Source organism: Heloderma suspectum, chromosome 15 (genome assembly GCF_057233095.1).
Source record: "Heloderma suspectum isolate Gila_16-S chromosome 15, 16-S_ref, whole genome shotgun sequence".
Taxonomy (NCBI): domain Eukaryota; kingdom Metazoa; phylum Chordata; class Lepidosauria; order Squamata; family Helodermatidae; genus Heloderma; species Heloderma suspectum.
In genome coordinates this window covers 16,373,143-16,390,628 of record NC_139472.1, presented here as the reverse complement: position 1 = coordinate 16,390,628, position 17,486 = coordinate 16,373,143, and the positions used below count along the sequence as shown (strand labels likewise).

The 17,486-nt window shown below is 42.9% G+C and overlaps 1 protein-coding gene and 1 pseudogene across 1 annotated transcript; both read right to left on the bottom strand.

Annotated features, from left to right (window-relative positions):
- Positions 1-802: 802 nt before the first annotated feature.
- Positions 803-1,570, bottom strand: LOC146335404 (arylacetamide deacetylase-like 4 pseudogene; annotated as a pseudogene).
- A 2,624-nt stretch (positions 1,571-4,194) lies between these two features.
- LOC146335403 (arylacetamide deacetylase-like 4) lies at positions 4,195-16,815 on the bottom strand. Its single transcript, XM_084822334.1, has 4 exons — positions 16,639-16,815; positions 13,412-13,625; positions 10,260-10,323; positions 4,195-4,969 (listed from the first exon to the last, which is right to left on the bottom strand). The coding sequence occupies exons 1-4, from the start codon at positions 16,813-16,815 to the stop codon at positions 4,195-4,197; spliced, it is 1,230 nt and encodes a 409-aa protein (XP_084678460.1).
- Positions 16,816-17,486: the final 671 nt, after the last annotated feature.

The window sequence follows — 17,486 nt, the reverse complement described above, 5'->3', positions numbered from 1 at the left end:
GAGTAGTGTATTCTCTTTGTTCTCCAACTTTCTTTCTGTATAAATGCATCCTGTTTATTTCTTCTTTTGGTGAGACACAGTTTCATCTGCCTCTCCCACGGCTGTGATGCGCTTTAATAAATGTCTGGCTACTCAACCTAACCTGCCTTGGATATCTCCTTAACATAATTTTAGACCAGATGCAGAACCCACAGCACCAAATAAAATGAATGGGTTGGAACCAGATGTATTCAAACTTTGAGTAGACCCATGCAAATAGATGGCATTTAAGTTAGTCATGACCAACTTTAGTGCCAGTGATTTCAGTGGGTCTATTCTAGGTATGATTAATGCTGGATCCCACACAACCTATGTTCACATTGGTAAGGAGGCTCTCCTGTGTGTGGGTATGATCCCAAAGCTGATGGGGGCAGACTAGGAAGTGTAAGAGAAGGCATCCAACTGGCTATGCTTGGAAGAAAATATTGGGATGGGGAGGGTCAAAATAACTCCCTGAGGCCCATTCACCCCTAACACTGGCTCAGGGATACTACATTAGCCATTGGCTAATGAGAGTCCTGGCACACTGGCTAGTGCAATCATGCCAGCCCTGACCAAGGTATGGATGGAGCTCAATACAATCCCTTCTAGGGGTGGACTCTAGTTTGTGATACTTGTATATTAAAAATAATAATTTTTTAAACATGTGTGCCAGTTATCAGAAGAGACCATTTTTGCTAATCAAAAAGTGAACCAGTTAAATATTTCGTCCCTGTTGTTGGAAATATTACAGTGTATACATCTCCTTGCATCAACTCAGGATTTATAAGCCTCTGATATAGTTAAAAAAACTGTCTATCCCTCTTTTACAGCATGAAAAACTTAGCGGCCAATGATTAATGACACTGAGGCACCCATGGAATCCATCTTCAAGGTGGTGCCAGGATACTGGCACATCATTGTCCTCTAATCGTTTCTTGTACAAGATTGCATCATCTCTCAGGACATCATATTGAACAGTCAAAATGAAAGTCTGTGGAAGCTGTCGAATCGTGGCATCCTCAACTAACAGTGGAGAAAGCAGTGGGCCGCACAACTGGTCTACAACATCTAGCATATCACCGAAAGGGCGTCTGGGGATTGCAGCTTGGATCTCTCTTCTCTTGAATTCCTCGGGTATATTATCTGGGCTTAGCCATTTCCTATATTTCATTTTCATGTCATTTGGGATGTGGGATCCATCCAAAACACCCTCCTCTATTGGTACATATTTCTGGAGATATTGTAATGCAAGTGTCACGGCTCGCCTCCGAGTCAAGAGAGGGACAGGAGTATTTTGCATGTATGAAGGCAAACTATATTTCACACACTGAAGAAAAGGATAGAACAACATTTGAGCACGCAACTTGGGAACATCATCTCTCTGTGCAACCATCTGGCTAACGGAAGCTGTAAGTAAACCCCCAAAGCTGTCTCCACAAATTATAATGCGGTCAGGATCCACCCCATAGTCTTCTGCATGTTTCATAAAATGTATGGCGACATCCAAGCATTGTTGAAATTGCACGGGATAGGGCTGCTCAGGAGATAGAGTATACCTGTGAAATCAAGGAACACTTTTTTTAGGAACCTTATCCTGCCTCATTTGGTGGTAGAACACACAGTAATTATGTCCAGCATCATGGTGGAAGTACAGTGAGTCTAAAACCTGAGTCTAAAATTCTGTTTTGTTTGGGGCTTCATTTTGTTTTATTAAAAACGAGGGATGCTTCTGTTTTTTTCCTCATTTGAATTTCTCCCCCTATTTGTTAGTTCTGGATTAATAGATCTGGTTTCTAAAGGGAGAGTGCTGTATTAGGAATCCTCCCTTACTGGGTGCTTAGATTTGTTTTGTATTCTATTTCTCAGAAGGCATTTTTATGAGAAATGTCCAAGATTTTTCTTTTTCAAACTACCAGAATTTTCTCCACATATACTGTACCATTTTTTGTCTGGTCACCACCATCCTCCCCCCATGCACGCACGCACGCACGCGCGCGCGCGCGCACATACACACAGAGCTCCAGAATGAGAGTAGCTCTAGGGCATTCTGGATAGGGATGTGTGGATTGTGTAAATTCCATTCCGTCTCTGTTTCATGGATTGTCAGGTGCCTTCTGTTCCATCATCCACCCACCACAGGAATCAGATTTTTTTGTTTCCAAGTTTGTGCAACTTTCCACATGCAAAAATGTTCAATCGCCCCCCCCCCATGTGCATTGCCATGCTTTTGCCTACAGGGGAAATGCACATTTTTGGCCAGGTTTATATATATATATATATATAAATGCATATTTTTCTATTTGAGAAAGTTAGAAAAGTGGTCTGTAAGTACATAGAATAGCTCTGTGGAATCTGTGGTTTGGATTCTTCTGAGCTCATTTGGTTCCATTGCAGATTTCTCTGACATCCCTAATTCTGGAGAATAAAATAGTCTCCAGGTAGGGATGTGCGAACCAACCCGTGCCCAAGTTCTCCGGGCACCTACCCAGCCCCAGCCCCTGCTCGCTGTTCCCTAGACCATGCTCAAGCCCACACTCACCCTGGCAGCCTCATGGAGCTCCGTGGTCTCCATTTTTTGAAAAATAAAATGCTGATCACAAAATGCACATACTCGCATATGCGTGAAAATGTGCATTTTTGTGAATGTGCATATTTGTTTATGTATGAAAATGCACATTTCTGCAAAAAATGTGCATTTTGCACATATGCAAATATGTGCATTCACAAAAGGGTGCCTTTTCGCATGCACAAATATGCACACTTGCAAAAATGTGCATTTCTGTACCTACACAAAAATGTGCATTTTCACGCATATGCAAAATGTGCATTTTTGCATTCACCGTTTTATTTCTCAAAAAATTGAGTGCCCGTGTCATCTCTATTTCCAGGCCAATATAACTGCTGTTGCTGTAGCAGCAGCAGTGACAAGGGAGGAAGGAAGGAAGGAAGGAAGGAAGGAAGGACCTTTAGGACAAAAGAAATAAGCTGTGCAGACTGCAGTTATTGCTGCTAACTGTGGGCCTTATCCTCAAGAACATGTTTGATCATTTCAACTCCTTTGGAGAAATTCAGCAGTTTCCTCATGGATACAGGGTAGAATTTCAAGAGGCTGTGTGTGTCCATAATACTTAGCATATTATGTAGTTGGTGCAACTTCGGTTACTTTAGTTCATTAGTATCTTCCTCTCTCTCTCCCTCTCCCTCCCTCTCTCCCTCTCTCTCTCTCTCTCTCTGTCAGTAATGCACCAAGAAAGCGCTGCAAAAGGAAAGGAAGAAAAAAGCAGATGCTTGATGTGATTGTAGTCTATGTACAATTGTATGAAGAGTCTTTCTGAGTGATGTTTAGCCAGTGCATAGGTGCAGATCTGATAAAATATTGTATAAAATATTCATGGAACATTGGTAATCTTTTATCAAATACTTGTGTGTGTGTGTGAGAGAGAGAGAGAGAGAGAGAGAGAGAGAGAGAGAGAGAGAGAGAAACAAGTGGGGTAAGTACGGCAGGGAGACTAAAATCAACTGAAGAAACGGGCATTTTCCTGTCCAAACAGGAATCCAGGAGGAATGGATGGTAAGGTAGAGAGGAACAGAGAAAGCATAGAGGAAGGAAATGGAGGCACACTCAGGGCCGTCCCCACAAAATGCACATACAATGCAGTTTCATGTCACTAAGGCACCATAGTTCTTTGCAAAAGTGAGAAGACCTGTGTCATTATGTGACAATTTTTAAAAGTATATTTTGAGTTCTTTTCCTTTGGCTCTTCAGCTGCCAGTTGGGAGGACCCATCAAGACCTTTAAAATATATACTGGATGCCAGGAAGCCTAAATCTTGCTGCTTCATCAATACCCATTCCCCAAGGGAACAACAACAACAAAAACCCTTCTCTCTCTCTTCTATTGGCTTTTCAATTCCCTGGGGTTTGTTGTTGTTGTTTGGTTCAACTGTCACGGTCGTATCAACCACAGATACATACATCCACCAAAATACATAAATACTGATATACATACAAAATCTAGCATACACATTGTTGAAAATAATAAAAAGACACTAATAAAACCTTGCATTAGGAGATACTTGTAACTATATAACAATTAAAACTACTGTTGTATTAAAGCTTTCAAATTAAATTACATCTACCAGCTTGACCTCCACAAATGCATCAGCTCATGCTCTACAAGCCTCTGATGTAGTTAACAACACTGTCTATCCCTCTTTTACAGCATGAAAAACTTAGCAGCCAATGATTAATGACACTGAGGCACCCATGGAATCCATCTTCAAGGTGGTGCCAGGATACTGGCACATCATTGTCCTCTAATCGTTTCTTGTACAAGATTGCATCATCTCTCAGGACATCATATTGAACAGTCAAAATGAAAGTCTGTGGAAGCTGTCGAATCATGGCATCCTCAACTAACAGTGGAGAAAGCAGTGGGCCGCACAACTGGTCTACAACATCTAGCATATCACCGAAAGGGCGTCTGGGGATTGCAGCTTGGATCTCTCTTCTCTTGAATTCCTCGGGTATATTATCTGGGCTTAGCCATTTCCTATATTTCATTTTCATGTCATTCGGGATGTGGGATCCATCCAAAACACACTCCTCTATTGGTACATATTTCTGGAGATATTGTAATGCAAACATCACAGTGTGCTTCTGAGTCAAAGGAGGCATATGAGCATTTTGCCTATATGAAGGCAAATTACATTTCACACACTGAAGAACAGGGTAGATCAATATCTGAGCAAGCAGCTTGGGAACATCATCCCTCTCTGCAACCATCTGGCAAACGGAAGCTGTAAGTAAACCTCCAAAGCTGTCTCCACAAATTATGATGCGGTCAGGATCCACCCCATAGTCTTCTGCATGTTTCATAAAATGTATGGCGACATCCAAGCATTGCTGAAATTGCACGGGATAGGGCTGCTCAGGAGACAGAGTATACCTGTGAAATCAAGGGCCGCTTTTTTTAGGAACCTTATCCTGCTTCATTTGGTGGTAGAACACAATAACTATGTCCAACATCAGGGTAGAAGTACAGTGAGTCTAAAACCTGCGTCTAAAATACTGTTTTGTTTGGGGCTTCATTTTGCTTTGTTAAAAGCAAGGGATGTTTCTAAATTTTTCCTCATTTGAATTTCTCCCCCTTTTTTTTCTTCTAGTTCTGTGTTAATGGGTCTGGTTTCTAAAGAGGGGGGTGTTGTTTTAGGAAGGCTCCCTTACTGGGTGCTTAGATTTGTTTTGTATTCTATTTCTCAGAAGGCATTTTTATGAGAAAATGTCCAAAATTTTTCTTTTTCAAACCACCGGAATTTTCTCCAGGTATACTCTAGCATTTGGTTTCCTGCATTGAGCAGGGGGTTGGACTCGATGGCCTTGTAGGCCCCTTCCAACCCTACTATTCTATTCTATGATTTTTTGGTGTGGTCACCACCATCCTGTGACACCCAGCCCCACACACACACACACACACACACACACACACACACAGAGCTTCAGAATGACCATAACTCTGGAGCATTCTGGAGAATTTTTTAAAAAATGTTCTTGCAATGGCAAGAAAGTAGGGATGTATGAAAGTCACTTACCTTTTCGAAGGGGGTGATTCGCAGTGGGGGGGAGGCACTCCGTCCTTCCCCCTGAAATTCTGGCCGGGGGGGGAGGTGCTCCGTCCCCCCCCCGAATCCTAGCCAGCCAGGTCTACAAATGGCGGCGGCCATAGCCGCCGCCATTTGCGTCCCTGCAGTCAGCCGTGATAGGCTACGTAAATGTTTACGTAGCCTATCACGGCTGATTTAAAAGAAAAAAAAACGCATGTATGCAAATGGCGGCGCCCATGGGCGCCGCCATTTGCGTTCCTTATTTTGACACGTCTTAGTCTACGTAAACATTTACATAGACTAAGACGGCGAAAATAAGGGGAACACAAATAGCGTAGCGTCTACGCTATTTGCGTTCCCCTTATTTTCGCCGTCTTCGTCTACGTAAATGTTTACATAGACTAAGACGTGTCAAAATAAGGAATGCAAATGGCGGTGCCCATTGGGCATGTGTTTTTTTCTTTTAAATCAGCTGTGATAGGCTACGTAAACATTTACGTAGCCTATCACGGTATTTTTTAAAAATCTAGCCGTGATAGGCTACATAAATCTTTACGTAGCCTATCACTTTTTTTGTTTTGTTTTGTTTTTACTGGAAATGGCGGCGGTGGCAGCCGGTCGGAAGACCAGCCGCCGCCAGGAAGATTTGCCCAAGGTAAGTCCTGCCCCAGGGGGAGGGCGGGGGGGTGGCAGACCGTTTCACCACCGATTTCGGGGGGCCGAATGCGCTGGCATTCGGCCTCCCCGAGATTTGTGGAGAAATTCTCTGACATCCCTACAAGAAAGTGAGAAAAAGACAGCAAGAAAGAGAGAGAGAAAGAACAAATGAACCTTCAGGAAAAGAGAAATAAGCTGTGCAGTTTTCGCTGCTTGTTGTGGGCCCTATCCTCAAGAACATGTTTGATCATTTCAACTCCTTCTGGGGGAATTCAGCAAAATGGTTCCCCAGTTTCCTCACGGATACAGGGTAGAATTTCAAGAGGCTGTGTGTGTCCATAATACTTGGCATATTATGTAGCTGGCACAACTTTTGGTTACTTTAGTGCATTTGTATCTTCCTCTCTCTCTCCCTCTCCCTCCCTCTCTCTCTCTCTCTCTCTCTCTCTGTCAGTAATGCACCAAGAAAGCGCTGCAAAAGGAAAGGAAGAAAAAAGCAGATGCTTGATGTGATTGTAGTCTATGTACAATTGTATGAAGAGTCTTTCTGAGTGATGTTTAGCCAGTGCATAGGTGCAGATCTGATAAAATATTGTATAAAATATTCATGGTTCAAGCATGTGTATATTCACATGAGAAACATTGGTAATCTTTTATCGAATGAGTGTGTGTGTGTGTGTGTGTGTGTGTGTGAGAGAGAGAGAGAGAGAGACAGAGACAGAGACAGAGAGAAAGAGAGAGAGAGTAACAAGTGGGGTATGTAGGGCAAGGAGACCCAAATCCAAAATTTTTCTTTTTCAAACCACTGGAATTTTCTCCAGGTATACTCAAGCATTTGGATTCTTGCATTGAGCAAGGGGTTGGACTCGATGGCCTTGTAGGCCCCCTCCAACCCTACTATTCTATTCTATGATTTTTTGGTGTGGTCATCAAACTGGAATCCAGAACAAATGGATGGTAAGGTAGAGAGGAACAGAGAAAGCATAGAGGAAGGAAATGGAGGCACGCCCAGGGCCGTCCCCACAAAATGCACATTTTGTGGGTTCATGTCACTAAGGCACCATTGTTGTTCAGTCGTTCAGTCATGTCCGACTCTTTGTGACCCCATGGACCATAGCACGCCAGGTCTTCCTGTCCTGCACTCTCTCCCGGAGCGTGCTCAAGTTCATATTCGTTGCATCGGTGATGCTATCTAGCCATCTCATCCTCTGCCGTCCCCTTCTCCTTTTGCCTTCAGTCTTTCCCAGCATCAGGGTCTTTTCCAGAGAGTTTTCTCTTCGCATTAGGTGGCCAAAATATTTGAGCTTCACCTTCAGTATCTGTCCTTCCAATGAGCACTCAGGGTTGATTTCCTTTAGGATTGACTGATTTGACCTCCTTGCAATCCAGGGGACTTGTAAGAGTCTTCTCCAGCATCACAGTTCGAAAGCATCAATTCTTCGGCGCTCAGCCTTCCTTATAGTCCAGCTCTCACAGCCATACATTACTACTGGGAAAACCATAGCTTTGATTAGACGGACCTTTGTCGGCAAGGTGATGTCTCTGCTTCTTACTATGCTGTCTAGGTGTGCCATAGCTTTCCTTCCAAGGAGCAAGCGTCTTTTAATTTCATGGCTACAGTCACCGTCTGCGGTGATCTTGGAGCCCAAGAAAGTAAAATCTGTCACTGCTTCCATTTCTTCCCCTTCTATATGCCAGGAAGTGATCGGGCCAGATGCCATGATCTTCGTTTTTTTAATGTTGAGTTTCAAACCAGCTTTTGCACTCTCCTCTTTCACCCTCAACAAGAGGCTCTTGAGATCCTCTTCGCTTTCTGCCATTAGGTTGGTGTCGTCTGCATATCGGAGGTTGTTGATAATTCTCCCAGCAATCTTAATTCCGACCTCTGATTCATCCAACCCGGCATTTCTCATGATGTACTCTGCATATAAGTTAAATAAGCAGGGTGACAATATGCAGCCTTGTCATACTCCTTTCCCAATTTTGAACCACTCGGTTGTTCCATGTCTGGTTCTTACTGTTGCTTCTTGACCCTCGTACAGGTTTCTCAGGAGACAGGTAAGGTGGTCTGGTACTCCCATCACTTTAAGAATTTGCCACAGTTTGTTGTGATCCACACAATCAAAGGCTTTAGCGTAGTCAATGAAGCAGAAATAGACGTTTTTCTGGAATTTGCTTGCTTTCTCCATGATGCAGCGAATATTAGCGATTTGATCTCTAGTTCCTCTGCCTCTTCGAAACCCAGCTTGTACTTCCGGTAGTTCTCGGTTCGCATACTGCTGAAGCCTAGCTTGTAGGATTTTGAGCATCACCTTGCTGGCATGTGAAATGAGCGCAATTGTGCAGTAGTTTGAACACTCTTTGGCGTTGCCCTTCTTTGGAATTGGAATGTAAACTGACCTTTTCCAGTCTTGCGGCCATTGTTGAGTGTTCCAAATTTGTTGGCATATTGAATGCAGCACTTTAACAGCATCATCTTTTAGGATTTTAAATAGCTTAGCTGGAAGACTGCCATCTCCGCTAGCTTTGTTGTTAGTAATGCTTCCTAAGGCCCACTTGACTTCACTCTCGAGGATGTCCAGCTCAAGCTCAGTGACTGCACTATCATGGCTATCAGGGACATTCAGATCTTTCCTGTATAGTTCTCCTGTGTATTCTTTCCACCTCTTCTTAATCTCATCTGCATCTGTTAGGTCCCTGCCTTCTTTGTCCTTTATCATGCCCATCTTTGCACAAAACGTTCCCTTGAGATCTCCGATTTTCTTGAAGAGATCTCTAGTCTTTCCCATTCTGTTGTTTTCCTCGATTTCTTTGCATTGTTCATTTAAGAAGGCCTTCTTGTCTCTCCTTGCTATTCTCTGGAACTGTGCATTCAGTTGGATATATCTTCCCCTTTCTCCCTTGCTTTTCGCTTCCCTTCTTTCCTCAGCTACTTGTAAAGCCTCATCAGACAGCCACTTGGGTTTCTTGCATTTCTTTTTCTTTTGAAGGGGCTAAGGCACCATAGTTCTTTGCAAAAGTGAGGAGACCTGCCATTACGATGTGGGGTGCAGTACAATCATAATTATGCCCCCTGAGAAGTAAGCCTCATTTTAATTAATTAGACTTACCGCCTGGGCAGCATTCAAAGGATTACAAGCTAAGTAGGTCTTTTTTCTTGTTTTGCAGGAGGAGGAGGAGGAATAATGCCGGATTGAACCAAATCCCTATCTAGTTCAGCATCTTGTTCCCAGAGAGGCCAACCAGATATCAATGGGAAGCCCACATGCAGGACATGGGTGCAACAGTACCTGTGCAACTGGTACATAGCCTCCAAACCTGGAGGTCATAGATGGCCATCGTGACTGGTAGGAACTGGTACCGTTATCCTGCATGAATTTGTCTTATCCCCTTTGAGAACCATTGATGCTGGTGGCCATCACAACATCTTGTAGAAGCGAAATCAATCTTGTTTCTGCTGAGATGGCTGGATTTTCAGACCGAAGCTCATTATGTTCCCCTTGCACATATTTGTGGGTGTTTTGTTCTTGTTGTTGTTTAAAGTTCACATGGAAATTCACACTTTCTGGTGCGCATTTCACCTTTTCTGCAAATATACACATTCCTGTGCATTTCCTTTTCAGAAATGCACATTTTCTCCAGGTACTTTCCATTGATGCAATGAATTTTTCTGTGTGGTTTTCTCTAATCTATACTCATTTTGTGCACAGTTTTCACTCATATGTACATTTGTCACAGACAGACTGCACTACCTATATTGGTAAAGTACTGATTTTGGTAAGTAGCTTTGCCTTAGCTCTCTTATTGGCTCAGGAGGGCAAACACAGTGAATTCACATTAAAATTGGGACACAACTAATTCCTCACCCATCTCTATCCATAGGCATCTGGTTTTCCACTGTGGGAAACAGGATGCTGGACTAAATAAGTCTTTGGTCTAATCCTGTATGGCTCTTCTTAAGTTCTAAGCTTCACTTACCCAACTGACATAACCACTGAGTCACTCTCTTTGGAAATATAGCGGCATATTCTTTCATAGTAAGCTAGAAAATAAAAGAAAATCTCATGAGCTAATCATGTTACTAAATAATACTTATCATTTGTGCTGTCCTTTTGAATGTTCTTAGAGCATTTCTACACCAGTCTAAAATCCCACCTCTTTACCAGCGCTTTCAGCTTCCGTATTAAATGCAAAATCATGATGGGCTACATTTACACATGCTCCCCACCCCCTTTCCACCTTATCTGTGTGTTCTATACATTTCATTATATAGCCACTAGATGGTGTTGTGGTCTAGCTCCTCTTCTTGTGGAATTTCTTCTTTTCATGAGGGAACTCAACACGCTGTAGTTTGATAGCTCGTTATCTCTGATCTTTTAAAAAATGGGATGAAGGTCATTTAGCCCAGGAGATGTCCTGGAGGTTGACAACATCATATAAAGGACCCACAAATTTCCATGAGTAACCAATCTCAATAGCAGGATAAAAGCCCTGTTTGGAGAAGCCCTGAGAGAATAATGGCTTGTCTGAGTCTTCTCATCAGGCTGGTGGTTGTTTCAACATTTATCCTGGAGATCAAACAATTCACACTCCTAGCTGATAGTTCATAGCATCTCTCACTGCTTTTCCAATGTCTGCATGTTGTGTGTTCTGTAGCTGTTCAGGGAGTCATTGGGCCACAGTTGTTAAGGGTAACTGTAATATGGAATGGTAGCTTCAGTTGCATGGTAGCTTCAGTTGTATAGTTGTATGTGTCTATTCCAGCAAACAGACAAATCTGGGACTTCAGTCCATGACTCTGCCACTGACAGCCATCCAACTCCAAGGGAGTGGTGAAGGTGGAACTAACCACAGCACAGGACAGCAAATCATGTGCATATTGACTATTTAATGTGTCCTTAACAGCCATAACTTCCTGGCATTTGGGAATTTGATTGATCATGGGAAGCTTTTTAATGCAACAAGTAAAACCACAAGGTTTTTCTGTTTATTCAAGATAAGTAAACGGTAATATTCAGGTATTGATGGAGGCTATTTTACTGGAATTAGGGCTGAGATAAAAATTACCAGTGTGTGAGCTGGATGATACCCTGTTTAAGGCATTGCATCCAAGGCATTGTGACGTAACAAAACTTAAGGCTATGATACTGAGATGAGAGTTCTGCAGTTTCCACAACCTGAGGGTATGTGGCAAAATAAACATTTATGAAAATGTTCATAAATAACACACCTGTGCTGCCATACCCACTGGAAAGGTAACACTCCCCCCTCCCATTATGAACCAGATTGAAAATTTCATCCCCCAGACTTAAAAAAAAAAAACACCTCACAACTATGCCTTCCTTTTGCCACCTGAATGGATTCATGGAAAAGGAAAACCATTTGGACCCAGCCCAAATAGAACTGCTTCCAAAATTCTTTTCTTAAAAAAAGATTCCACTGATTTTCCAAAATAAATTCAACAAAACAACAGAAATGAAAGAAGGAAAGAAGGAAGGAAGGAAGGAAGGAAGGAAGGAAGGAAGGAGCGCATTGGACCTAATCTAATTATTGACAAAGTTAAGTACATTTAACATTTACGTGTACCCCCCACCCTTTACCTTACAAATCAAGATATAGGTGGAACCTTTAGGCTGCTTGGAGGTTTTCTTTATAATTCTTCTCCTTAACAGTTTATATTAGAGCAGTGCGCAAATGGCCTCTTGAAATTCTCCACCTTACTTGTGGGCAGATAAATTAGGAAGATAATTTCAACAAATTCCTCCGGAGGAAGGAGAAATTCTCCACAGTTTCTCCCAGGGAGGGCTCCCCATTGGCAGGGAGTGTAGCACAGCTTCTTTTTTCTTAAGTGCTTTGGGGGGTTTCATGCTGCAACAGCATCAACTGTCTTGGCAGGCCGGCCCCCAGTTTGCACCCACCACAATGCAAGTGGGGGCAGTGTTGTGTCCAGCTCCAAGGATGAGGTGAAGTTAGTGCACTGCCAAAATCTGTCCTCCAATTTCCTGAAAGTTTTCTCCCCCATGAAAGAGGGAGTTCTGCCTTCTTCTGCCTCATTCAGGATATTTTATTATTTATTTTGTGGTGTTCTTGAGCTTACCTAATCCCAGTGAGCCTTCCAGGCTGCCTGCATGTCCTGATGTGAAAAAACCCTATGGGAGGGATTACCTCATGGTGCCTTTAACTGAAGTGTAGGAAGCTGAGGAGGCTACAGGCTGCCAGTGAGATGATTGTACAATGACAGACAAGACACTCATGCGCACTCTTCAGCCACCTCATAAGTAAAGTAAGCACAAGATCTCCAAACCCAACTCATAGGAGTTTCTCCGAAATTTCTTCACCATTGAATTTCTTTTTGAAAGCAATTTATCTTCTATCAAATTGAATGGGAATGGTCAGAAAACATGTGGGAGAAATCTGCGGCACACCACTAGATTATACAGTCATCTGAGGAAAGGGTTTGACAAATACCGCTGGGTATGTCCCGGATTAGTATCTAAAATATAATCCTGCTCTATTTTATAAAAGTCAGATGTTTTGACTTTGCCTTTGTCTTGTTTCAGTAGGTACGCCACTTTTCTGCCATGGCTATTTGCCACGTTCCATATATGAAGATTTCAGCATTAGAAGTTCTGTAGTTTTTCAGCTTCCAACAATGATACTTCGGACTGGCATCAGCATGAACACAATTAAGTCTTTAGATGTACTTTTGCCATTTGTCCCTCCCATATTGTCAATAGGGCCAATAAGTAAGGAATAACATTTAAAAATCAGGAGGAGTGGAGAGCCTGGCAGGCAATAAGAGAGGTATCCACAGAGACATGGGTGACCATGGACATGATGTTGGAGACCCCAGTATTAATGTATAGATGCAAAGCCAATAATTCTAGAATACAGGTCCAATATCAAGCATTTCAGACAATTACATTCATTATAGTGGGGGTTATACAAGGATTCAACATGAAACCAGGTTCATTTGAACCCCTCCCAGACTTTAAATAAAAGAAGGTAGAACATAAATGGCATATCGTAGAAATATATATCCCCTTGTGCCCAACCCACATTTACAGTGTGACTTCTCGTAAAACAGAAGGGTGCAGTTTTAAAGAATCCGGCTCATTCTATTTCCTTACCAATGCTTCCCAAGGTGCCAGCTCCCCCATGTATGAAAAGAACCCCCCTCTGTGCAGGCCGCAAGGCTTTGGGCTGATATAACCTCACTGGGATACCCTCAACACGTAGATGCTTGATAGACAGTTCAGGATCACTGGAAGGGGGGAATAGATCCTCCATTAATTTCACAAAGCTGTACTCATTGCAGAGTCCTATTTTCCAAAGAACATAGTCCTGTTTGAGAGGAGAGAAAGAAGATATATTAAGGATGAGTAGATTGAATATCCCTTGTCTTTCCAAATGGACGTGCAATCAGGAGCAAGAATTCTAAAGGTAATCATCCATTTGTTAAAGAGTTAAGGTTGGCTAAATTTCAGACATCTTCCCAGGAAGAAACAATCAGCAGCGAATTCAACTCTAGAATTCTGTGTTGCCATAAGATGCTTACATTTATATCTCACCTTACTCCAGGGCACCCCTCCAGTGTTTTTGCCAGGGAACCCAGTTATAGAATCATAGTATCAAGGAATAGTAGGGTTGGAAGGGGCCTACCATCAAGTCCAAACCCCTGCTCAACGCAGGAATCCAAGTCAAAGCATCCTTGACAGGTGGCTGTCCAGCCTCAGCTTGGATGCCTCCAGTGTGGGAGAGCCCACCACCTCCCTAGGGAATTGGTTCTATTGTCTTATTGCTCTAATACAACAATGGAACCAATTCCCTATGAGTTAGGAAAGTCTCATGTGTGTGTTTGTGTGTGTGTGTGTGTGCGCGTGCGCGTGTGTGTGTGAAGCAACTGAGGATAACACTTCATGCATCTAGTCTATGAAAGCCTAATTAATGCTGCATTGGAGCGCCCCTTTAGTTAAGGCGAGTCGCAAAAAAGAAGAAGAAAGGTTCCACCATTATAAGCTTCAATATACTATTGCGTATAAAAATTGCACCCATTAAGCTAATAACTTACAACTTGGCATCCATGATCTACCTGATGAGGAATATACAAAATGTGGCCTCACGCCAACCCAGTCCAATCACACTCTTATCACAGGTGCAGCAAGTTAAAAGGTGCTGAAAATTGCAATCTTGGCCCCTTTTACTTGAATTTGCAGGATGGTATATCACATATTTCTTTCAAATGTTGGCAAAAACTACTGATGTACTTTATTCGGGCTTGTTAAGGAGACATGACTTTCATTGGTTGGATGAAGTTATGTTTGGCAATTCAAAGGTTATTAAATAGAGCTGTGTGTAAATGGCCTCTTGAAATTCTCCACCTGACTTGTGGGCAGAGAAACTTGAGAGAACATTTCACTGAATTTCTCCAGGGGGAGGAGAGTTTCTCAACAGTTTCTCCCAGGCAGGGCTCCCCATTGGCAGGGCTTGTAGCCCAGCTGCTTTCTTTTTTCCTGAGGGTTTTGGGGGGCCTTCATGCTGCAACAGCATCAACTGTGTTGGCAGGCTGGCCCACAGTTTGCATCCATCACAATGCAAGTGGGGGCAGTATGGTATCTATCTCCAGGGATGAGATGGTGGAGTTAGTGCTCTGCCAAATCTGTCCTCCAATTTCCTGAAAGTTTTCTCCCCACACAAAAGAGGCTTCCATTGTTCTGCCTCATTCACAATGTTTTATAATGTACTTTTGTGGTGTTTTTGACCTTGCCTAATCTCGGCCAACCTCCCAGGCTGCTTACGTGCCCTGCCCTGATCTGAAAATGCCTTGTGGGAGGAATTACCTCATGGTGCCTTAATCTGGGCTTTAATTGAAGTGTAGGAAGCTGAGGAGCTGGCCGGAGAGATAACTGTGCAGTGAAAACCAGGACCCTTGTGCTCACCTCAGCCACCTCCTAAGTAAGGTAAGCCCAAGAAACCCAAACCCAACCCATAAGAATTTCTCCGCAGTTTCTTCACCATTGAATATCTTTTCTTCTTCTATCAAATTGAATGAGAATGGTCGGGGAAAAAACGTGGAATAACTTTTCTGCACAATGTTATTATTCAGTTTTCGATGCCCCATTCTAGCCCATGGCAGCCGCTGCAGGCAGAGTTGTGTCAGGCATGCTCAGTTTCATTCTGAAGCTAGAACGCTGCCAGTACTTCAATGTTTTCAGAGGGATTCTATGTTGAAATCTACTGCATTCTATGTGTGCAATGCCTGTTGCTTTAGTTTTGTAATGCTAGTTGATCCTAACTGTAGAGGACCAGATTCTACAACATAAAGATTCATCTGGCAATACAGTAATGTGTAGATGCTTTGTAAGGCAACATAGGATGAGGACAACCTTAGGTATCTTTCCTGGTCCCAACCCAGGTATCTTTCCTGGTCCCAGGACAACCCATCCTCTTCATCTGGATTTGGGGCTGAAAGACCAAGGAAAGGTGTGGGTGCATGGAGGGTAAGTTGAAAGCAAAGACAGTTTGGGACATGCACAACACCATTACTGATCACAGCACACATTTATTAAGGTATCAGCCTTGACTTCCAAGTTCCTGGCTTTCTTTTGCTCAAGCAAATATTAGACAGTTTTAACTCTGGTCTTAAACCAGCAGGTTTGGAGATCTTTGACTAAAACTGCTAGTCTTTAAGGTGACACTGGGCTCTTAAACCAGCAGGTTTGGAGATCTTTGACTAAAACTGCTAGTCTTTAAGGTGACACTGGGCTCTTAAACCAGCAGGTTTGGAGATCTTTGACTAAAACTGCTAGTCTTTAAGGTGACACTGGGCTCTTTTTCATCGGTCGTTAACAGCTATTTTCACTGCTTTGGCTGAGAAGGCAATTAAGGAAGCTGTAGCAAGAGCAAGCAAGGCAGAAGATGTAGTCAGACTGGAAGAGAGAGCCTGAGGGAAACATGGGAGGCCAGACACAACAGCAGCTTATACAGTGAACACTGTCATTCACTGAGGAGGGAGAAGCAGCCATGGAAAGAGTTTGAGGACTGCTAGCCAAAGTAGAGGTATGATGGTTTTCCTAAGTGAGCTAAGGCAACCACCAACCTGACAGAGCCAGGTAGGTGGTTCCTTGTTCCATCATCTCTCTGTCACACTGGAGTAATTGTTGCTTAAGAGGATCACAAGTCATGTCGCTAAACCCTGAGCAGTGCAGGAGTCATATTACAGTGATGCAACTCCCTGGGCTTTAGGGTACAGAAGTGGCAAGAAAATCAACTCACATTTATCTTTCTGTCCTGGTGGAACAGCCTTCTACACTGATTTCCTGACACAAACCAAAGTTGAGAAGAGGAGGGAACTTACCATTGAAAACAGGAAAATCACTGCAAAATATAAACACTTCAGCTTGTGAGGTTCACAAATGTCATGAGGGAATTCTGAGGTGGAGAGGTAGTAATGGGTTGTCCAGGCCAGGAGGAGGAGGACAAATAAAGCCCCAAGTTCTGCAACAATTGTTAAGAGAGCCCAAAGAAGATCCATTCTGTTGGCAGAGTAGAACTACAATGTGAGAATGTTTCCAAGAAACACCAGAGGCTGGCAGCATTCTCGGTTAATGTAGGTGACCTATCAGGAAGTCGCTTCCCTTTCGCAACTGTTTTTGTGAAAGGGAAGAGCCGGTGTGGTGCAGCAGTTAGAGTGTTGGACTGGGAGTTGACAGATCTGGGTTCTAGTCCCCACACAACCATGAAAGCTCACTGGGTGACTTTGAGCCAGTCATAGACTCTCAGTCCAACCTACCTCACAGGGTTGTTGTGAGGATAATGTACACCGCCTTGGGTTCCTTCAGGAGGAAAAAAAGGCAGGATAGCAATGTAATTAATAGTAGTAATAATAATAATAATTTCAGCAACAGACAATTATGAAACGTCAGAGATATGAGAACCAATCACTCCTCTCACAGCCAAGGATTAAAAGCATGAGGACATATAGATCCATGCAGATTCAGAGCTTATGTGTTTCAGCATTCTGATCACACAGCCCACCATCCTATGGGAAGGAAGCTCACAAATAGAACATGATAAAACACTGCAAGAAAAAAAGGGGGGGGAAAAACAGTCTTAATGTTATTGTGGTGTATACATGATGGTTTTACCATTCTTTTTCTGTGATGATTTACCGGTGCATAGGCATACATACAATTAAAAATTATA